Consider the following 25,316-nt stretch of genomic DNA (forward strand, 5'->3'; position numbering starts at 1 on the left):
CTTTTTTGTGGTTATTCCTTTTACGAACAAACTTGAATAAAATTAAATAGTATACGTTTAAAAAATTATTTAAAATAAAATAATACTTAAACTCTTGCCCTACAACAAGTCTGACTCGTCTTATAAATATATTAAAATCAATATATTTTTAAATTCGTGAGGTATTCGTGGAACAAATCTGTTGGTTTTCGTAGACATTCTTTTTAAACAAAATTAAATAGCATACGTTTGAAAAATTATTCGAAATAAAATAATACTTAATTCCATGCCCTACAATAACAAATTTGACTCATCATCGAGTCTCATACATTAAAATCAACACATTTTTAAATTCAAAAGATATTTATAAAACAAATTTGTTCCTTTTGGTGGTTATTCCTTTTACGAACGAACTTAAACAAAATTAAATAGCATACGTTTGAAAAATTATTTGAAATAAAATAATACTTAACTCCATGCCTTACACTAACGAGTCTGACTCGCCTCATACATTAAAATCAACATATTTTTAAATTCGAGAAGTATTCGTGACACAAGTCTGTACTTTTTGGTGTTTTACGACCAAATTCAAACAAAATTAAATAATGTAAGTTCGACAAATAATTTGGAATGAAATCGTACGCCAAGGAATTGATATCCTGAACATCATGACTGTAACAATTCTATGGTATACGATTAATATCGTCACTCCTCGATCTCACGATCTGGTAATGCCAGTTTCGAACTCGCGGAGAGCGTAGAACTTCGTTAATTCTAGATCGAAGGATCGTCACACGATTCGTAACAAGACGTACAGGTCTTCGATTAGCTCGAATGACAACATTGATTGAGTTCTATTAGTACGAATGCACGGAAAGAAAGATAAAACGCGAGAAAAATAGAAGAAGAAGCCAATCAGCGGGCAGGTGCATCAATATCACTCCAGAAGACAGAAGCTTGAAACTACCCGCTCGGTTAACAAGATGGAGATAATTTTTATATCGTGTAAATACCGGTCGTACGAAAGCTGGGCTTGGCCGATCATACGATTCCATTAATAAGGAGGCGGGGTTCGTAGATATGGTTGATTTGTCTTCCAATATCTTACCAAAGTCGACTCGGGTGTATTAATTAAATTTCCCAACGCGCGTTCGGTCGATGCGTTCTCTCTGATTTAACTGAAATTAAACAAAATCCTTGAACAATCTAAATTTCCCACCATCGTCGTTCTCAGATGTTACTTCGGGGTATTCGTCCTCGATGAAAAGCGAACGAAGAGAAAGATCTTCGGAAATCGAAACACGTCATCGCGATTTTTTTAGCACTCTTTCTAGTACACGCAACGCCCCCGTGAGTTTTTAGTTATAGAAAGCGATCCGCGTGACCAGTCGAATTGGACAGGCCTGGTTTAAATGATCTAAAACAGGCTCCCCTGGACAAGCATTACTAAAGAGTCTGACTAATAGATCCGGAACGAAACGGAGCCATTTATTATTGGGTCGAACGCGAGGTTCGCGAGCCGCAGCTTTTATTTTTCAAGCACGGCGGAAATATCTGCGCACTATTTTGGAAATAATTACCGCGGGTGCGAAAGGAGACTGTACTATTCTGGTAAATTCCAAAGTATGAGTTGCTCAGAAAAATTTTGTACAAAAATGTTGCATGGTTTGAAGGAGTACAGAGATTTGAAGGTTAAACTTTATTTTTTTAAATGGAATATTGTATTTCTTATACCAAAATATGGAATAATATCAAATTCTGAGTAAAAAAGCATTGATCTGTACTAGCCTTAAAATAATGAGTAATTTCACTCTGTTTTTTGACAATTTTCACTGTCCTACAGAAATCTGTTGAGTCTCCAATTTGATATTACGCAAAGACAATTTTCAAGAAATAAAGTAAAATTATCCATCAGTTATTAGGTTTATACAACACTTTCCTACTCAGAATTTGGTATTCTTCCATATTTTTGTATAAAAAAATAGTATTTCATTTAGAAAAACAAAGTTGACCTTCACAATTTTCGAATTCACCTATAAAAAAGACAAATGCAGAGGGTGTTCGGCCACCCCTGGGAAAAATTTTAATGGGGGATTCTAGAGGCCAAAATAAGACGAAAATCAAGAATATGAATTTCTTGACTGAGGCTTCGTTAAAAAGTTATTAAAAAATTCAATTAAATAATTTCAAATCTTTCTGAAAAAATTATTTTCGGTTGCGGGGGTCAATTGCAATCATTTTTGGTCATTAGATATACTCCCAAAATCCTACTCATTTTCGAGAAAAAAATTCGGGTAGGTGTGAAATTTACCGACAAAATTAAAAAATTTCAAATCGTTCTAAGAAAATTATATTTAGTTACAAGGATCGATTACAATCATTTTTGGTCATTACACTTACCCCCGAAATCCTACGCACTTTCGAGAAAAAAATTAATTACCAAAAATATAATTTCAGGCCAGAAATGCTTCCTGTAAATTTCATGCGTATGTTTAAAACACCATAACTTCTGAACGGATTGGACGATTTTAATGTTCAAAAAGCCAAACGCCGCGTATTTTAGTGTAGAATATGTAGCAATTATAAAAATATTCGAAAAGTTGGTCCTTGACACCGCAAAATGAGAAAAACTCCATAAAAATGGTGCAATTTTCAAACAGCCATAACTCCTACAATTGTGAATATATTTCAATGAAACTTTTTGTTGAACTAGAGTTCATGGGTACCTACAAAAAAGTATTGGACAATTTTTCTATAGGGTGTCAAACAAAATTACTAGAACTAGAAAACGAGTTTTTAAGGAAAATCGACAGGGGGTAGCCTAAATTTTTCGGCGAAATTGAAAAGTTTCAAATCGTTCTGGAAAAATTATTTTCGATTGCGGAGGTCATTTACAATCATTTGTGGTGAATGGACATACCCCCGAAATCCTACCCACTTTCTAGAAAAAAATTCGAGAAGGTGCTGAAATTTTTCGACGGAAAAAAAAATTTCAAATTGTTTTGGAAAAATTATTTTTAGTTGCAGGGGTCAATTACAATCATTTTTGGTGAATAGACATACCGCCGAAATCTTGCGCAGTTTCGAGAAAAAAATTCAGTACAGACGGAACTTTAAACGTTAATAACTTTTTAACGAAGCGTCGATCAACAAATTGGTATTCTTGATTTTCGTCTTATTTTGGCCTCTAGAATCCCCCATTAAAATTTTTCCCTTGGGCACACCCTGTATAGCGTATCCCTTCAAACCATGTAATTTTTTAATAAAAAATTTATTTGAGCAACGTATAAATTGGAAGATAATAGAGGAGCATAAGTTGCATAGATCACTCTGTATATTTGAACCGTTCCAACAGTACAAATTAATCGATAATCAAGAGGTACTGTTGCATCATTTCGGGGAAAGTTTTCTCGACGGCGGATCACCGTAATGGCGGCTGTTGCGCGGAGAAATTAGCGTTCATTCGCGTAATGGGAGTCCGTTGGAGTAATTATATAGCTTCGTGTCGAATCGCGATTCCCCGGGTCGTCATTAATAAACTTATTGATAAATACGCCCGATGGACGTGCTTACATCCTCCCCCCTCTGTTTCCTCCCTGTTGCAGTCGCCCACGTGCATCTGCATTCCCGCTGCGACGCGCCGATAATGCAAGTAATTACGCCTGCACGTACCGCGCCGTTATTAACAGCCGCGTTTGCATAAATCCGCGATCTACGAATCCGTCTTTTGTATATCGACGAACTGGCTAGCGAGCACACGCGTGCTCCCGCGATTATTTCCTTCTGATTAAGATACGAGCACGCGGAGGACGCAATTAGACCGGACTTAGCATCCACGCGACGTATTAATGATCCTCGTTGCGACGCAATTTAAACCACCGACCTCTACGAAATCAATTACCGGCGACAGAATCGTCCGCTGGAATCCTTCCGCGTTTTTTACCCTCACTTTTTCGATACATTTACTTTTCTTTGCTCGACCATCAAGGGGGGCCCTTCTACTTTGAGGGATTAAAAAAATTGAATTTTTTTTGCATTTTCTTTTAGCATGTAGTCTCGAAAATATATTTATCAAATATTGAATTGAAATTTGGGAAACTAACGAAGTTATAGTCTGCTGAAATGTAGGACGTGTAACATTAAAGCTGTTTTTTTCGAAACTACATTTTTCGACACTGCGTAGACAATAACATGAAAACTACTGAAGATTTCAACATCAAATTTATGCAATATCTTTGGAACTGGTTTCTCTATAGCACGGACTAAGATAACTGTGATATGTGCAATACTTTTATTGTGTTAACAAAAAGGCACCAGAATATATGAAAGCATTCAGTACCTTTTCGTAAAATAACTACCATTGTGCCATTTTTCGTTTTTTGGGAAATATCTCAATTCATGCTATAACCAAGCTTATCTATATTAAGAATATCTTTGGGTTTTGGATTTCGGATAACTTGTTCGCAAAATATTACCTACGCAGTCGGGCTCTGCACGTAAAAATTGTTCTTCGTTGATCAATAAAAACTAAGTAATCGATAGATATTATGCGTTGTAAAAATTCGTAAATATACTTAAATATATAATAAATACATCCACAAAACCCGAAATTGATCGCTCTTTAATAGTCCGCAAAAAAATCACAATGAAACATGTATTTTTCTTGTCTGCAAAGTAGAATGGCCCCTTAAGGGGGTAACCACTCTGACGACTGAAACTAGAGGCAATTTTCAAGAATTTTTCGGGGATAATAACGAAACTCTTTCTGTGGAAAGTAGCAAAAAGTTTTGTCAAACCCTTATGTTGTAAAAAAATTTGCAAATATCACTTCTCGTTTTACCATTTTACGTGAGTTTTCTCTCTTAAACGAACCTTGTTCAATTACATATAATTCAGTTAATTTTGATTATTTTCACTCGAAAAAAATTCTGAACATTAGTAAAATATAAATGAATATGTATGTGAAATTTCGAAATTGAGAAACGTATACTTTTCTTATAAAAAAATCCCTAAAAAGTCCAAACAAATGAAACATTAGAATACCCCCTTCAAGGAAGCTTGTTTAATTACACATAATTCAGTCAATTTTGATTATTTTCATTCGAAAAAAATTCTGAACATTAGTAAAATATAAATGAATATGTATGTGAAATTTCGAAATTGAGAAACGTATACTTTTTTTATAAATAAATCCCTAAAAAGTCCAAACAAATGAAACACTAGAATACCCCCTTCAAAGAAACTTGTTCAATTACACATAATTCAGTCAATTTTGATTATTTTCACTCGAAAAAAATTCTGAACATTAGTAAAATATAAATGAATATGTATGTAAAATTTCGAAATTGAGAAACGTATACTTTTGTTATAAAAAAATCCCTAAAAAGACCAAACAAATGAAACACTAGAATATCCCTTTAAGGGGGGAAACCACTGTGATGACTGAAAATAAAGGCAATTTTCAAGAATTTTTCGGGCGTAATTACGAAAATTTTTCTGATAAACGTTTAGTGTCTTCGAAAGTACATGTCTTGAACTACTTATTGTAAAAATTTCGTATAAAAATATTAATTATTATAGCTATAATAGGAACCAGAATGAGAAGCCTCCAAAAATTTGTTGAAAACGAGTGGACGTGTAATTTTTCGTTTGTTGCATTCTGATCTTTACGATGGATCTACGATAAGAATTAAAAGACTTAATTAATATTTAATAAAAGACAAAACAAAAATAAAAAAAATATTTTCGTATAGTTTAAGGATCTTTCTTCGTGGTCCTAAAAATCTAGTACAACAGAACTTTTAATTCTTCGCGAAAAAAAATATAAAGGAGACTTTAATATACAATATTCATATAAAAATGTTCCACCTAATTTCGAAGGAATAATAGTTTCGGAAAAGGGGTACGAGTTTTCTTGCGAGGCGATAATCTTTTGGCAAAGGACGACGCAAGTTCTATTTATTGGAATCCGTCGTATTTGCGAAGCAAAGATCGACTAAACGGTCGAAACTGCGATCGTTTCGAAACGACGGTTAGGATTTCGTAAAATTAGACACTCGATGAGCCTCCTGTAGCGATGAAGCGATCGAGGATCGATAGTGATTCTAAGGTCCGGTTCCTTAAGTGCGCCTGTTACGCCACGTCGGTCTTCCTTTTCGTTAACGAGCCATCGACGATCTCTGGAGAAGATCTCCGACGCGTGGACTCGAATTAGCGCGCTCTGCTTTTTCATTATGACCTTCTAAAAGCACAAATTTGGCTCCATTACGGGACGTCTGGCACTCCCGTGCCCCCGAGTGTCTTGGCTCGCACTATACTAGAGGGAGTCGTGAGACGGTTAACATAATCGCACGATGGCGCGAGAATTTCTCAAATAAATTTTGTAACGTTTTAACACTGCACGATTGAAATATCGAAAGATTTTCCAAACGTACGCTACCCTTCACAAGTCACCTGACATTTTGCTCATCCGTCTTGGAAAATGCAAATTAAGGTACGGATTTCATTTAGTCATTTTAACTGTTGCAAATATGCAACAAGCAAAACTGTACGAGAAAGCAAATTTTTTAAATCGAACAAGTATTACTGGACAATATTACAGAAAAGTTGAAACGGTATTAATGAAAGGAATTTCTAAATTCTAATTTGTACGATCGTCGTAGAACGAAAATTTTGAATAGTTAGCTAACATTTTGGTAAACTCGTACAATATGAGTCACGTTCCCTTTACAAATAAATAAATGACATTTAATAATTTACATCGTTTAGTGTTAATTCGTTTCTATTCTATGTTCGTAAATTTTATGATCCTTTTTTGTGGATCGACATCTAAAGCTTTTTTTTTTTTTTAATGGAAACATATGTGTTTTTCCTTTTAATAACCTTCACAAAAATTTGTATGCATTCATATCTTAGAAACCATTACCATTTCACATTCAGTTAAATGTCATATTACGTATTTGTAACGAAAATTTATAAAATTCATAACGAAATTTGATAGAATAGAGTGATACGAAGGTTTCCATGCATAGAGATAATGGATCGAAAGTCTCCATAATTGAACGTCAATGTTCTTCAAACATCTGAAAACCTGTTGACATCCGCAAACATCCGTTGTGTTATTAATGTAATGGTGCTCATATATCCAGAGCATAGAACGTGTTTTGCAAATAAGGGAGACCATTCTCCCTATGTACGGCAACTTTTGAATTGCCGTGTAATAATATATAATTGAACTTCGTATAGTCTTGTAACTGATATTCGATATTACGTATACACTTCCATGCTCGGTACGAGAGAGAGGAAAAGATATTTTACGTATTCTGGACGCTTCAATTTATCGAGTTTTCCTTCCCACATCCCGACGAACTCTCCCAGTTTATAAGTGTAATATTTTCAAATATTTTTTATCGCATTCCATAACCGATTTATCATTAATTTTCAAGGCAAACGCCAAAGAGGATTCCAGAAACGCAATGATTTTTTATTCGCGACGAAATGAGCGCTCTTTTTCAGTCGTTGCAAACTGTTGGGAACGACAGTACGAGCTATGGTGTCTATGCGATTAAAAGTCTGCACACGAATGGCTGTCTCGTCGAAAGCGAATAGTCTGTGCACGAACAACATTCTCAGGCTTCTGAATTTTCGTGTCCAAGAAAATTTTATCCGGGGTCAATATACACGAGGTATTCAAATACTCGAAATAATCGCGAACTCGTCAGTTTTTAGTCCATGTCATTGATAACGCTCAAATTTGTCGAAACACTTCCTCTAAGGTAAAAAAATCTTTATTTATTGCCTCCCATGTTGGGATTACACAACGTTACATTTTCTTAACGAGGTTTCGTTCATTTAAATGATTTCTTATTAGACTTTATTAACGACAATATTCATGTTTAGTGCCAATTTTTATGCTTCCACAAGGACATTTAGACTTTCATATTTCTCTTTGATGTCGATAGATCCAAGTTTGGATCCACTATTGCATCATTGCATTGTTTCGTTTATTCAAATGATTTGTTTCTTATTAGACTTTATTAACGACAATATTCATATTTAGTGCCAATTTTTATGCTTCTACAAGAACATTTAGACTCTCATATTTCTCTCTGATGTCGATAGATCCAGATTTGGATCTACTATTGCATCATTGCATTGTTTCGTTCATTCAAATGATTTGTTTCTTATTAGGCTTTATTAACGACAATATTCATATTTAGTGCTAATTTTTATGCTTCCACAAGGACATTTAGACTTTCATATTTCTCTTTGATGTCGATAGATCCAAGTTTGGATCCACTATTGCATCATTGCATTGTTTCGTTCATTCAAATGATTTCTTATTAGACTTGATGAACAATATTCATATTTACTGCTAATTTTTATGCTTCTACAAGAACATTTAGACTCTCATATTTCTCTCTGATGTCGATAGATCCAGATTTGGATCTACTATTGCATCATTGCATTGTTTCGTTCATTCAAATGATTTGTTTCTTATTAGGCTTTATTAACGACAATATTCATATTTAGTGCTAATTTTTATGCTTCCACAAGGACATTTAGACTTTCATATTTCTCTTTGATGTCGATAGATCCAAGTTTGGATCCACTATTGCATCATTGCATTATCTCGTTCATTCAAATGATTTCTTATTAGACTTGATGAACAATATTCATATTTACTGCTAATTTTTATGTTTCCACAAGGACATTTAGACTCTCATATTTCTCTCTGATGTCGATAGATCCAAGTTTGGATCCACTATTGCATCATTGCATTGTTTCGTTTATTCAAATGATTTGTTTCTTATTAGACTTTATTAACGACAATATTCATATTTAGTGCCAATTTTTATGCTTCTACAAGAACATTTAGACTTTCATATTTCTCTTTGATGTCGATAGATCCAAGTTTGGATCCACTATTGCATCATTGCATTGTTTCGTTCATTCAAATGATTTCTTATTAGACTTGATGAACAATATTCATATTTACTGCTAATTTTTATGCTTCTACAAGGACATTTAGACTCTCATATTTCTCTCTGATGTCGATAGATCCAAGTTTGGATCCACTATTGCATCATTGCATTGTTTCGTTTATTCAAATGATTTGTTTCTTATTAGACTTTATTAACGACAATATTCATATTTAGTGCCAATTTTTATGCTTCTACAAGAACATTTAGACTTTCATATTTCTCTTTGATGTCGATAGATCCAAGTTTGGATCCACTATTGCATCATTGCATTGTTTCGTTTATTCAAATGATTTGTTTCTTATTAGACTTTATTAACGACAATATTCATATTTAGTGCCAATTTTTATGCTTCTACAAGAACATTTAGACTCTCATATTTCTCTCTGATGTCGATAGATCCAGATTTGGATCTACTATTGCATCATTGCATTGTTTCGTTCATTCAAATGATTTGTTTCTTATTAGGCTTTATTAACGACAATATTCATATTTAGTGCTAATTTTTATGCTTCCACAAGGACATTTAGACTTTCATATTTCTCTTTGATGTCGATAGATCCAAGTTTGGATCCACTATTGCATCATTGCATTGTTTCGTTCATTCAAATGATTTCTTATTAGACTTGATGAACAATATTCATATTTACTGCTAATTTTTATGCTTCTACAAGGACATTTAGACTCTCATATTTCTCTCTGATGTCGATAGATCCAAGTTTGGATCCACTATTGCATCATTGCATTGTTTCGTTCATTCAAATGATTTGTTTCTTATTAGACTTTATTAACGACAATATTCATATTTACTGCTAATTTTTATGCTTCCACAAGGACATTTAGACTTTCATATTTCTCTTTGATGTCGATAGATCCAAGTTTGGATCCACTATTGCATCATTGCATTGTTTCGTTCATTCAAATGATTTCTTATTAGACTTGATGAACAATATTCATATTTACTGCTAATTTTTATGCTTCTACAAGGACATTTAGACTCTCATATTTCTCTCTGATGTCGATAGATCCAAGTTTGGATCCACTATTGCATCATTGCATTGTTTCGTTCATTCAAATGATTTGTTTCTTATTAGACTTTATTAACGACAATATTCATGTTTAGTGCCAATTTTTATGCTTCTACAAGAACATTTAGACTCTCATACTTCTCTCTGATGTAGATAAATCCAAGTTTGGATCCACTATTATATCATTTAAAGCATTCACAGCATATTTAAACTTTTTAACATTTTATTCTTGCGTTTATCTAATTCGAATTGAAATTGTCTTTGTAACCTTGTTTTGATTATCATCTTCTACTATTTTATATACTAATAGGGCTTCCCATTTATTGAATAAATAAAAATAAAATAAAAAACAACTATATATAATTGAACAATCCTCAGGAAGTCTAAACCTATCCTTGCAGCATATATATTATTTTACAAAACTATATGAGCGATAATATTTCCTCTATACAATCTTCATTTTGTTCTTCCATATTTTTATACTAAAGGAGTTTTCTCCAGTTAATGAATGAATGTGTTTTCTAACGTAGAATATTTACCAAAAATTTTCAGAAGCACAGACCGCGAAAGAAAAGAGTTATCTTGCCCCTTAAACGGTCAGATTGAAGGTTCATTACAAGAAGGGGTTGAAAACGCAGCAGGAAAATTTGTTTTATATTTTTTACGGGGTAATCAAAACCGTGGCGCGAACTTCGATCGTCTAGGCTTTCAAGATACCATCGAAAGATGCGCAGACCGTTGGGTACGTCTCGCGTTAGACGTTACGGTACCGAGTGCGGTTTCGTTTGAAGCAGAAAAACAGGAAAGGAGCGTCCATTTTTTTCCCCTGGGCGACAGGAGAAATTAATCCAGTGAAAAGATCGCAATGATACCCGGCGAAGCGTTACGAAAAACGACCGCAGTCTTGCGGTAGGTTGGCCGAGATCGGTGTCAGCTGATGAGAAGGCGAGGAACGACCTTGGTATCCCTTGTCTCCTTTACATCGAACCGATATTTACATTTCTTTTCGATCTTTGACCCCTTCTCCTCACACCGCGAACGGAATTTGCATTTTGTTTCTGGATCGACGACCGTTTGTCCGACGTTTCGATCTAATTACAACGTAATACCACGGGTAAACAAATATCGTCGTCGATACGTGGCCGAGAGACGAAGGAAATGCTAACAGAAGATCGCCAGTACGGATAACCGCGGCAAATCGGGCTTATTTATGCGAAAGTATTTCAAGCGATTATCAGCGTCCACTTGAACGCGTGCTAATTTCATATTTGCGCAACGGCGATTAAACCGAACGCCTGACGAAACCCTCGCGATGCGTGTTTTTCACGCAATTAAGTGCTCGTTCTTCGTTTCGATGACCACCAAAAAATGTCGATATTTGGATTTTAGTTTGTTTAGTGTTCCTTTCTGAGATACGATTTTTCGTTTGGTCGTTCGGATTTGGAACTTCTTGATGAGCTGGACTGATTAGAATATGTTTATTATACTGTTTGTATTTTAGAAATTGACACATGCATTTGCTTACTCTGCACACTTACGTAGGTACAAATTGTTTCGCGAAATAAGAGTTGTTCTGAAATTCGATTTCAATTTAAAAATTTGACGACAAATATAACAGGTAATATAGCTCGATTCAAGTTTCATTTATGATAACGAAAATTTATACTATAAATACATTTTAATTTTAATTGCAGGTGTTTGAACACTTTTGTGGGAAAATGAATAGTTTTTTGTATTTAAAAGACACTCACGAAATTCCAGCTGGTATTACTAGTTGTTCAATATTAATAGACAGACATAAAGGGTTAATTTTCGAATTAGAAAGAATTCCCAGTAGCATCGAATACTCCGTGTCTAATTTCCGAGCGAAAAAATATTTATTTTTGATTTCTAAAAGTCGCATCACAATATTCCAACTGATATTAATGGCATTTTCGAGTTTCTAGCATTACTAAGCTTGTTCTTAAAACGCACGTTCAAGATGTGATCAAGGGTTTCGCGAGGCATTGGTACTTTAAGCATCAACCAAATATTTAAATATTATGCTTTTAAATATAAAGAAGAAGATGATATTCGTTATTCTAACCAGGAATAGAAAGAAAATTGAAATTGATCTCATTACATTACTATGTTATGGAAATGTCGCAGCTTAAAAATCGTTAGAGATACATAAAATATCATGAAACAAAATTAAACAGCAATCCAATGATGAATAAACAGAGTTTCATTTATTTGTATGCATCGGTGCATCTAGAAATGCAACTGCACTTTATTAAAGAATGGAATTCTAGAATTTTGATAGGGTCGTTTGATACAGTATTTTAATCACTACAAAAAAGTATAAGGTATCTATGCCCTGCGTTTGATAGTTCAAGAGTTATGCTATTTTGAAGTTTATTAAATTATGTCACTTTAAACTACTATAACTTTTAAACTATTAAGTCTAGAGCATCAAGACCTTATACTTTTTTATACAGATTGAAATGCTGTATGGAGTGGTGCAATCAAAATTGTAAAGTTCCATTTGAAATAAATGGATGCAGTTGCATCGGTGCATCTAGAGATGCAACTGCACTTTCTTAAAGAATAAAAATTTAGAATTTTAATTCAGCCATTCGATGTAGTATTTTAATGATTACAAAAAAGTATAAGGTGTTTTTTCCCTGAACCTAATAGTTGAAGAGTTACGCGACTTTAAAGTGACATAATTTAATAACCTTCAAAATAGCATAACTCTTGAACTATCAAGCGCAGGGCATAAATACCTTATACTTTTTTGTAGCGATTAAAATACTGTATCAAACGTCCGTATCAAAATTCTAGAATTCCATTCTTTAATAAAGTGCAGTTGCATCTCTAGATGCACCGATGCAACTGCACTTTCTTAAACAATGGAAATTTAGAATTTTAATTCAGCCATTCGATGTAGTATTTTAATGATTACAAAAAAGTATAAGGTGTTTTTTCCCTGAACCTAATAGTTGCAAAGTTATGCGACTTTTAAATCTATTAAATTATGTCGCTTCAAAGTTTTATAATTTTTGAATTATTAGGTTTAAGGCACCAAGACCTTGTACTTTTTTGTATAGATTAAAATACTGTATCGAATGGTACAATCAAAATTATAAAGTTCTGTTTGAAAAAAATGGATGCATCGGTGCATCTAGAGATGCAACTGCACTTTCTTGAAGAATGGAAATTTAGTATTTTAATGACTACAAAAAAGTATAAAGTATTCATTCTCTGAACCCAATACTTAAAGAGTTATGCTACATTGAAGTTTATTAAATTATCTCACTTTAAAGTTTTATAACTATTCGATTATTAGGTTTAAGGTACCAGGACCTTATACTTTTCTTTACAGATTAAAATACTGCACCGAGTGGTGCAATCAAAATTATAAAGTTCCATTTGAAATAAATTGTTGCATCGATGCACATCGAGAAATTTCAATTGCTAGAAAATGACAATCATCTCGATGCGAAAGACAGAGTACATCACCGTCTGGTTTCCATGCGATGAGTGGATAATCTCGGGACTTCTCGATTCGTAATCGCCGCGAAACAAAAGTGCAAACGTACGAATTAGCGAACGAGCGCAAGAATAAACGTCGGAGCTTGTGCACGAGGCCGGCTGAACAAACACAAAACTGTAACCGAATGCAGAAAAGTATCGAGCGTAACAGACGGGTTTGAAAGACTCGGGGCGAGATCCGGCAAGGATCCCCGATGGAAGGTTTTCCGTCCGATGGGGGACGATCTAAGAATGCGGCATGCAGAGCCCCGGCACTATTAAGCACGTAGAAGGCAATGTGGCTCCGTAGATAGATCCTCTCCACGGCAATCACCTCCTGGGTGGCCTGACGGATCGCCACGGGCCATCGTATGTTCGTATTAAGTCATTTTCCCGCGTGGTCGTCTGGTCGTAGCGGTGCTACGCTTCGTCAATAAGTCCCCGGAAGGTGCATGTCATTCCGTCGAATTTGTCCGCGGGGTAAATCGATTTGTCGTTGCACGGGGGTCGGCACTTAACCTCTGCCAACAATGCAAACACGCTGCAACGCGAACCATTAGCATCCATTGTTCGTTTGCAAAATTACTGAATTGCCTTCTCGATATCAAGCTATTTAATTTAACATCGGGTTTACTAGATATATTTGTACTTGCGCAGTAGATTTACGGGCATTGGTAGCACGTGTATTTATTGATACCTCTCACGTTGACGATTACCTTAAAATACGATTTTTCTTTTAATTAGAATATGTATTCACGCCATTGAATCAATCAAATTCAACATAAGTTGTTAAAAAATAATATTTACATGTTTTGCAATTTTAAATATGGAATCCGACATCCGTCAAATTGACGGCTTCCGTAAATCTAGTGTTAGTATCGAGAACACAATTATGTATATAGTAAATTATCAATAAAGTTTTAAACGAGTCAAATTGGCTCGGTATATTTATATATAAAACTATAATATTATTTTTTAAATGCGTATGTTGGTTGTTGGTTACGTAATGAGATTTAAATATCAATTGCTCCCCTTCGTTGACATTGTCGAATGTGGTATGTCTATTTTTATGATTGTGAGTCAATTTGACGCATTAAACACATGTAATTGATGGCTTGCATGAAGGAGGATTCATGTTCAATTTTGTCAATTTATTATACCCACCTATTTCATCATTTCGATTTATACATCGCGCGTGAACATTTTCTAGAACATTGAGATAATACTTTATAAAATTAATTCTTCGTAAAATAATTTGGTCCACCAAGGTAATTTCGATATTCATTTTGTAAAAGGTATTTCAATATTTACTTTATATCTAATTACACAGAGTTGATATTATGAATGTAAGAGCCTGTGTGCTAAATGTAATAAAAATGTATTTCAAAAACAGAGTGTATATGTAAAAACTGTTTTCAATTATTTTTTAAAATTATTATACACTTTATGTTGCATTTTCATTTTATTTTGTTTTCGTGTGTTTAAAAATTTCTTTTATCTAGAACATTGTAACACATGACGTAAATCTACCTGACTATTTTTGAAATTTATTAAATTTTAATTATTCGCGAACGTGTTAATATTATTGTCAAAATTCTGAGCACTTTCGTTCGAGATACTAATGTTCTTACAGAAAAAAACCAATGTCGCCATGTTTATGTACAATTTCTGGCGAATAAGGGTCGCATTATTTATATGCCCCACCTACCTGGAAACGTACGAAGGGATGGAAAGGAATTGGGCCCAGAAAGTGAGGCTATTAATCGCCGTGGGTTTACGATACCGTCAATCGTCACTAAAGACAAGGTACTAAAACGTTAAAATCGCTCGGACACGCGGAGGACCGAAACGGTGAACCATTTATTATAACGGACCACCTTTCAGAACCTGAGTATCTTAATTACTCGACTTACAAGTGGATATTTTCAGCGAATCGTACGAAAATAATTCTCGAGGTTCTGACGACCTCTGCTTAAAAAGGATCTTCAAAATTTTAGTGAATCCAACAACTGGAAAAGTTAAAAATATTCCCGAATTTTGGTTTCTATAACAAGTATAAAGATACAATCGAAAAATGTAAACAAATAAATTAGAGATTTCCAGTCCCATTAACTTATCGCTAAACTGCGGACGTTTGAGCGTTTATGGGAAATTTTAATACTGAAAAAACTACAGAATGCACTTAATATGCAAAACATATAAGAAATACAGCAAGATACCGATTTCATTAATTCTAGTAATAAACATAAATTTGCATTAGAAACAGTCTACTTATCACGCTGCTTTATGATAACAAAAAGCGTATTAATTTACAATAAAATAAACAATTATTAGTATCTACGTAAAATCAGAATTAATTATATGCAATTCCTGCAATAAACTACTATAGAATACAAAGTCGAAGAATCTAAAACTTCCAAATGATATAGGGTTAATATTCAACCTGATAAATGAATTTTCTAAATTAATAAATCCAACAAAATAGAAATAAGAAATTACCAGAACTTCCAAACAATATAGAATTAATATTCAACCAGACAAATGAATTTTCCAAATTAATAAATCCAACAAAATAGAAATAAGAAATTACCAAAACTTCCAAACAATATAGAGTTAATATTCAACCTGACAAATGAACTTTCCAAATTAATAAATACAACTTGTTAGATAAAATATAAGTTTAAAACAGAAATTACCAAAACTTTCAAATAATATGCACTTAACATTCAACCAGACAAATGAATTTTCCAAATTAATAAATCCAACAAAATAGAAATAAGAAATTACCAAAACTTCCAAACAATATAGAGTTAATATTCAACCTGACAAATGAACTTTCCAAATTAATAAATACAACTTGTTAGATAAAATATAAGTTTAAAAAAGAAATTACCAAAACTTTCAAATAATATGGAGTTAATATACAACTTGACAAATGAATTTTCCAAATTAATAAATCCAACTTGTCAGATAAAATACTAGTTTAGAAAATAAATTACTAGAACTTCCAAACAATAATATTCAACCTGACAAATGAATTTTCCAAATTAATAAATACAACATGTTAAATAAAATATAAGTTTAAAAAAGAAATTACCAGAATTTCCAAACAATATAGAAATCAGAAATTACAAGAACTTCCAAACACTATGCAGTTAATATTCAGTCTGACAAATGAATTTTCCAAATTAATAAATGCAACTTGTCGAATAAAATATAAGTTTAAAAAAGAAATTATCAGAATCTCCAAGCAATATAGAAATAAAAAATTATCAGAACTTCCAAACACAATGGAGTTAATATTAAACCTGACAAATGAATTTTCCAAATTAATAAATCGAGCTTGCCAGATAAAATACAAGTTTAAAAAATAAATTACCAGAACTTCCAAACAATATGCACTTAACATTCAACCAGACAAATGAATTTTCCAAATTAATAAATCCAACAAAATAGAAATAAGAAATTACCAGAACTTCCAAACAATATAGAGTTAATATTCAACCTGACAAATGAACTTTCCAAATTAATAAATACAACTTGTTAGATAAAATTTAAGTTTAAAAAAGAAATTACCAAAACTTTCAAATAATATGGAGTTAATATTCAACTTGACAAATGAATTTTCCAAATTAATAAATCCAACTTGTCAGATAAAATACTAGTTTAGAAAATAAATTACTAGAACTTCCAAACAATAATATTCAACCTGACAAATGAATTTTCCAAATTAATAAATACAACTTGTTAAATAAAATATAAGTTTAAAAAAGAAATTACCAGAATTTCCAAACAATATAGAAATCAGAAATTACAAGAACTTCCAAACACTATGCAGTTAACATTCAACCAGACAAATGAATTTTCCAAATTAATAAACCCAACTTGTCGGGTAAAAAGTTTAACAAAGGAATTACGAGGAAGCTCGCGGAATCCAGCGAGTCGATCGATTGATTTAAGATGTCGTTAAGACATCGTTACTTTCTAAGCTCGCGTATCCGGCGATCGAGAGGAATGCGTATCTGTTTCGGTGGAAAAATATACGATCTCTAAAACCGCGGTCGATTTTATAGCGCGTCGTTAAGCAGAAAAAAGTCACGTGGAATTTACCCAACGGCGATCGAGCGAATACGCGTATGATATTTCCAGTTTCGTGGCTGGTTAACCGGTCGATGCCGATCGCGGACCAGCAACTGAATTCGAGGATCCACTGGTTGATGCCCATTTGCCTCGTCGACTCGTTATTGGCGCTGGTGTTAACGGTAATGACAGCTATTGGATTGTAACAACAAGCGGGGTTTGTCGGCGCTCGACGGCCGTACGTTGATTTAACGACCCGTTCCTTGCTCGACATTAGTCGCAGAATCAATTAACAAGCGCCGCAACGTTCCTCGATTAACTCACTCGCTGCCAGAAGCAATTTGCGAGACCACACGCGATTTTAGAGGGATCCACGCTCGCTGGTGCACCAACGTTTCATCCAACGAACGTCTGTTTAACAATACCAATAATAATTCTTCATTTAATCGATTCTCTCTTTGAACACATTAAAAAAAAAGATGAGAATTTAAAGATGGATTAATACAAAATTAATTTGTTTCATAAAGGTGACTAAATTCTCGATTAATCTCTAACATTTCTTTGTTATTATTGCACCATCAAATTTGTAGCCTACAAACTATTCCATTATTGTTCGATTTATACGTATCTCAGCTTTCGAATTTTTCCATCTTACTTTTATATTCTTTTTCTAACGATCAAATTAATTTAAAGAATGGAAAATGAATTTAAAGATGGATTAATACAAAATTAATTTGTTTCATAAAGGTGACTAAATTCTCGATTAATCTGTAACATTTCTTTGTTATTATTGCACCATAAAATTTGTAGCCTTCAAACTACTCCATTTATTGTTCGATTTATACATATCCCAGCCCTCAAATTTTTCCATCTTACGTTTATATTCTTTTTCTAATGATCAAATTAATTTTCTTGCGTTCCTATTCGAAAGTTCGAAGCACTAAAAATATGGGGAAAGCTATATGGTTCTTAATCTACAGTATAATTAACATACACCGAGTGATTGGATAATTCGGTACAGTCCTCCTGTCGGAACAGAAATAATTATTTCTTCGTTTTGTTCTCGATCGATTAAGTTCTAGTCACGGTTTTAGCGCTCGTACGCAATAAGAATAATCATAATTCAAACGGCTTCTCGCCATTAACCGTCGCCATTAATTTTAGCAATCGAGCGGTAATGATCGTTCGATGCGACTCGAGATCGATTGGATCGCGCCTAACGATCGATCCAATTTCATTAAGCGCTTATTCGAACCAAGGAAAGGAATACGACGCGAGGGATTGAATATCTCGAGAGCGTCGGGATAGAGTCCGGTCTGATTAATCTGCTACAATTAAAGAGCAATATTTCACGAGATACACCTTGATCTATTAATTGCGAGCTGTGCTAGTTTCTGGCGCGCACGAAGCGTTTCGAGCGTACTTTTTCCTGGCTAGCTCGCGAGATTCGCTCTGCAGCACCTCGTAAACTTCTCATTAATTGCTCGTAAAGAGTATTGGTACTGGACCGATGATCCTGTTAACGGATACCGTCATTTCATTCGGTGATGACGAACGATCGATAATGATCGGTTCGATTACTGATTTTTCTCCAAATTATTCTAGTACTTCCACCGATTCCACACGATCACGATCTAATGTTACTAAGGTTGTTCTTAAAAGGCACGTTCAAGGTTCGCGAGGCATTGATACTCTAAGAATCAACCAAATTTTAATATTATGCTTTTAAATATAAAGATGATATTCGTTATTCTAACCAGGAATAGAAAGAAAATTGAAATTGATCTCATTACATTACTATGTTATGGAAAAGTCGTAACTTAAAAATCGTTAAAGATACATAACATATCGTAAAACAATATTATACAGCATCCAATGATGAATAAACTGAATTTCATAACTTTATTAAAGAATGGAATTCTAGAATTTTGATAGGGTCGTTTGATACAGTATTTTAATCACTACAAAAAAGTATAAGGTATTTATGCCCTGCGCTTGATAGTTCAAGAGTTATGCTATTTTGAAGTTTATTAAATTATGTCACTTTAAAGTCGCATAACTCTTCAACTATTAGATTTAGGGGAAAAACACCTTATACTTTTTTGTAGTCATTAAAATACTACATCGAATGGCTGAATTAAAATTCTAAATTTTCATTGTTTAAGAAAGTGCAGTTGCATCGGTGCATCTAGAGATGCAACTGCACTTTCTTAAACAATGAAAATTTAGAATTTTAATTCAGCCATTCGATGTAGTATTTTAATGACTACAAAAAAGTATAAGGTGTTTTTCCCCTGAACCTAACAGTTGAAGAGTTATGCGACTTTGAAGTTTATTAAATTATGTCACTTTAAAGTATCATAACTTTTGAACTATTAGGTTTAAGGTACTAAGACCTTATACTTTTTTTTACAGATTAAAATACTGCATCGGGTGGTACAGTCAAAATTTTAAAATTTTATTTGAAAAAAGGATGCAGTTGCATTGGTGCATCTAAAGATGCAACTGCACTTTCTTAAACAATGGAAACTTAGAAATTTAATTCAGCCATTCCATGCAGTATTTTAATCACTACAAAAAATTATAAGGTATTTATTCCCTGAACCTAATAGTTGAAGAGTTATGCTATTTTAAAATGTATCAAGTTATATCAGTTTAATATGAAATACAGAAATGAATAAAATTACTAAAAAATTATTAAAGTTATTAATGGTGCTTTCTGACAGTTTCTTGTATCTCTAACAGTTCGGGGGAGTTTTTCCCCAGTCGTGTGGAGTACCCTTGCGGAAGAAAATAGTATTAAACAAATGGTGGGGGCGAAATTATGTTTGGAACTGAGTAGCCAATGAGAATGGCCCTGCAAACGAGGTATTGTCTTTTCGCGGTATACTGAAAAGGAACAGGACTAGTAGGGAATCTACCGAATCCCTTAACCGTTAGGTCTATTGGGGTATTAGGGGTGGGAAAAATCCGACTGATTTTACAATTCTCTAATTGAACCTTAGAAACGTCATTGTCCCAACTCTTCCTTAAAAGCGACCTACCTCGGTTTTGCTTCACCATTTCCATACAGTTTTGCACGGATGTAGCATGATTTTTGCATTTCTCAAGTTCTCCGTCGCATCGTGATATTAATTTACTAAGAGAAGACTGCAAATTTGTATTATGTTAGTTTCGTCCAGCAAGCACGACGATAAAGAATCTGCAAAAAATGAGGTAAATATTCAATCAATTAATATCAAATTATTTTCCTCTAAATATCACATTAGAAATATTAGAAAACTGCAATATAAAAACAAAAGTGGTTTAACATTAAACTTTTCTATGCACGATTTAACGAATGAAATAATTAAATTCGAAGCTCAAGATATTTCTCTAAACTATACTCAATATCAAGCATGCTTATAAGTAATACAAATTTATATATTTTTATTCGTTACTTCTTTTACAGAATCCCCAAATCCCACCCAATGATTCGAACAACGTATCCTTGGAAGCGATGAGAGAACGAATCGCAGTGCGTTATTTTTTGAAGAAATCGAAGAGATTCGACTACAGAAAGTTTCATAAACAATATCAAATGCCGCAAATGAAAATCCCCGCGTGCAAAGAGCCGGTGCTGATGCCGGTGCCAGAATTTTTAGTTTACTTGGGCTTAGCGTCGAACTGCGCGGAAACTCGCGACAGAGACGAACGAAAAACGCAGGAAGATCGAAACGATTTCCAATTCCCGAAGCCGACGATCTACGAATGCGTCTATTGCGCGAAGATCTTTTTCCACAAACTGCTCCACAGAAGGCACAATATCCGTCACATGAGAAAAATGAATTGCTGCGTTAAGTGCGGTAGAGGATTCACGTCGAAAATATCGAGAAAGAGGCACCAGCTACACTGTCGCCATTGAATTTATTTTGTATGGAACTTCGTTGAAAATTCGTACAATCATGTTATTTTATATCTCGGTGAATATCGGTCGTTGTTGTAAACATATATGTATATATATCTCGTCTAAGCTGAATGTAAAATTCATATAAATTTTGAATGTTTCTGGAAAATTTTTGGCGATGCGTTGTCGAACAAATTCGTCTGCAATGTAATGCGATGTATTATGTACTAATTTTAATAGCTTTATTTTTACTGTTTGTATACGTTTTATGTTGTAAATATACCACTTTGCGTTTAATAAATTTATTGTATAAACGAATTAGTGTCTCTAATATTTTACGTTGAGTTTGAATAGCGTTTCAAATCTATTGTTTAAACATCCTTGACTCCGAATGACGTTGTGTTGCCTTTGTCGTTCGTTTTATCGACAGTTTCTTTAAAGAAATGCCCGGGACTCTGGATTTTATCAGTTACGGTTATTTGTTTGCTTTTCGCCCCGAATGACTCAACGAAATTCACGTGATCGTGTATGGTGTCTTTGAGATTCAGTAATTCGAGAAATTTCTATTTAAATGTTGTATTTATAAATTATAATAGTATGCGTACATATTAAACAGACAAATAATTTTTTAGGTAAATTAATATGCAAATTTTATAAAATACTTTGCACGTTTAAATAAATACAGATTTATTTTACATATTATTTAAAATAATGGAAACGCGATTTTAATTTGCGTAGACATGAGAAAATTTACTAATTAATATAACTTTGTAAATATAAAATCACAATTCTATAAGCCTATGTAATTCTCGCAATATTTAAATTGATATTTTAAAATATTCTCTTACATAAAACTTAACTATAATAGAACGATATATCACATACAATTTATTTAATATAGTTCTTCGATTAAGTAACTAATTACACAGTTTGCAGCATAAGATTTTCCTGAAATGTAATAAGAAATAAATTAATTCGAATTAATTTGTATTTACTAATATTTTTATTTCGTTTATTTCTAATCTTTCTCCGATAAATCGTCGCTGCAAACCGCATTTTTAGTTATTAAATGCCATAACATTCCCCACAATTCTTATGTTCCTAAAGGCGATGGTCAAATAATTACATAAAATCCCTGAACAATAAAGTAAAATTCTCTAACGAAACATCTATTTAAATTAAAACGAATAAGTTAGGAATAAATACTTAAATTAATTTACACATAACAGGAAGAATTTTTAGTAACTTTGTATAATCTCCCAAGATTTACAAAATGTCAGATTATTAATAAAGAAAGAAATGAAACACTCTTTTTGTTTCTTTCTTTAACAAATGTTTACCTTGACTTGCTTCAAATGTTTCAATGAAAACGTTTTGGAGGAAAAGTATCATATTTTTGTTAAATCTCAGATGATTGTACAAAGAAATCCACACTAATCTCCCGTTCAAATTAAGAAATTACTATTATTATTTAAATATTTAAGTTACTACTGTTTCTACCTTCCTATAATAATAATGAGTCGATGCTGATATTTCTAACAATGAAGCTACCGTCGATTCTAAAAAATAATGATTTATATTTAAACGTGGCCACGATAATTTCCGCGACCATTCAGCGCGATTTAAAACTGGTTCGTCCGATGTATCGGCCATTATATTTCACGCATCAACTTTACCCGCCGCGAATATCTCGATTATAACTCTTCCGTGGTGTTGATGTAAGAAAAATTTACAATCCTCAATTTCATACACTTTTCTCACATTCAAACGAGATACTCGATATAATTTTAATCTGCCACTTCCTCGACGTCGATTAATTGCCGCGATAAATTTTACGTTCTTTCGTTCCTCGATTGTGGTGTTCGGTGAAAATATTCAAAATGTCTTCGTAAAGTACACACACTGTACGATCTCGTTTTGCAATAAGGGCAACGTAGTTGTTTCTTGGCGTGGCAGACCTGGTGCCTGCGATTCGCGGCCATACTGTAGAATCTTTTAAAGCAATACATGCACGTCCACACTTTTGGCACGGCGAACACGTCCTTCGTCTCGTCCCGATCATTTTTCATGTAAATTGCCCGATCGTCCTTTTGTTTCTCCCATCGATCGTCGATCATCGATCGCGACTCGTCGACGAAATTGTACCCGAAATACGACTGGTCAAGACAATTTTCCAAGTGAGATAACGCCGAGGCATCGTCGAACAACGCCAGTAGCTGCAAAATTTTATGTTCGACATTCAGCAGACCCATGATTCATATTTCGATAATTTAAACGTTTGAAAAATATTCCCAGCGATTTCAGATAGCTTTTACAGTCAATATTTTGAGCCTATTAAACGAAGTTCGTAAAATAATGATTTGATATAAATATTTTAATTCCCTACTGTTAATTCTTGAAAAGTTTCGATACTTGGAAGACTACACTGATACGAAATTAAATATTCTCAAGTATTAAATTAATAAAAGCATAAGACAGACTCGACGATGAAACGCGATTTTCCACAAACTTGGGAATAAATGTTGCTACGTACCTCGTAATCAATGCTGTACTTATTCTCGTTTCCCAGATTCGCCATAACTATCACACAGGATGATTATAATTACTGTGCGCGTGGTGAAATAATATTGAAAGACACGGAACAGAGGAAACTCAGGGAGAATCTGTACTTTTCTGTTCGCGGGCAATCGGTAAATGACAAGTCCTAACAAAGGTCTCATTTGCTGTTTACGTTTCAGGCTTCAACTACCCTTGTTCACGGTGGTGGGGGTATCTCATTATACCTGACAAACTTCAAGAAAAACAGCTCGGGTTTGGTTACACCAATTTAGGGAGAGGGGACAAGGCTTTCGGGGACTACCAGTCATACCTAAATACAAACACTTACTGGTAATAATTTCTACGTCTTATCTACGACTTGTGTCGTTATTTATAGTGTCCATTCCTGACGGTATTAATGATACAAGCTATTGATATACGAATAATTAATCTATATTAGATATAAATGTACAATTACTTAACCTGAGCTTAATAGTTCAAGAGTTATGATACTTTAAAGTTTATTAAATTACTTCACTTTAAACTATTATAACTCTTGAACTATTAGATTTACAGCAACAGGTCCTTATACTTTTTTATACAGATTGAAATGCTGTATCGAGTGGTGCAATCAAAATTATAAAGTTCCGTTTGAAATAAATGGATGCAATTGCATCGGTGCATTTAGAGATGCAACTGCACTTTCTTAAACAATTGAAATTTAGAATTTTAATTCAGCCATTCGATGTAGTATTTTAATAACTACAAAAAAGTATCAGGCAATTATTCCCCGAACTTAATAGTTCACGAGATATGCTAAAGTTTTGCGACTTTGAAATCTATTAAATTATATCACTTTGAAGTATTATAACTTTTGAACTATTAGGTTTAAGGCACCAAGACCTTGTACATTTTTTGTAGTGATTAAAATACTGCATCGAGTGGTACAATCAAAATTATAAAATCCTGTTTGAAAAAAATGGATGCAGTTGCATCGGTGCATCTGGAGATGCAACTGCACTTTCTTAAACAATGGAAATCTAGAATTTTAATTCAGCCATTCGATGTAGTATTTTAATGACTACAAAAAAGTATCAGGCAATTATTCCCCGAACTTAATAGTTCACGAGATACGCTATTTTAATGTTTATTAGCTTAATTAAATTTATTAAGACACTTTAAACTATTATAATTCATGAACTATTACGTTTTGGGTATAAGGATCTTATACTTTTTTATACAGATTAAAATAATGCATCGATTAGTGCAATGAAAATTATACAATTGCGTTTGTAAAAAAGGATGCAGTTG

The 25,316-nt window shown here is 33.5% G+C and overlaps 2 protein-coding genes across 2 annotated transcripts in view; one reads left to right on the forward strand and one right to left on the reverse strand.

The window, feature by feature from the left end:
* Positions 1 to 25,316, reverse strand: part of LOC143348260 (laminin subunit alpha-1-like) — a 218,853-nt gene that overhangs the window by 96,814 nt on the left and 96,723 nt on the right. The window lies entirely within an intron of this gene.
* On the forward strand, positions 20,717 to 21,485 carry LOC143348148 (uncharacterized). The gene is made up of 2 exons (XM_076778053.1): positions 20,717 to 20,797; positions 21,033 to 21,485. Exons 1-2 carry the CDS (start codon positions 20,747 to 20,749, stop codon positions 21,483 to 21,485), a joined length of 504 nt encoding a protein of 167 aa, XP_076634168.1. The 5' UTR covers positions 20,717 to 20,746.

The sequence above is a fragment of the Colletes latitarsis genome, chromosome 11 (assembly GCF_051014445.1).
Source record: "Colletes latitarsis isolate SP2378_abdomen chromosome 11, iyColLati1, whole genome shotgun sequence".
NCBI lineage: Eukaryota > Metazoa > Arthropoda > Insecta > Hymenoptera > Colletidae > Colletes > Colletes latitarsis.

Excerpts from the sequence above, each read along its gene's own strand:
- LOC143348148 (XM_076778053.1), top strand. The coding sequence starts at position 20,747 with ATGTTAGTTTCGTCCAGCAAGCACGACGATAAAGAATCTGCAAAAAAT. Across the intron at positions 20,798-21,032 it reads AAGAATCTGCAAAAAATGAG|AATCCCCAAATCCCACCCAA; the intron begins GTAAATATTCAA and ends CTTCTTTTACAG.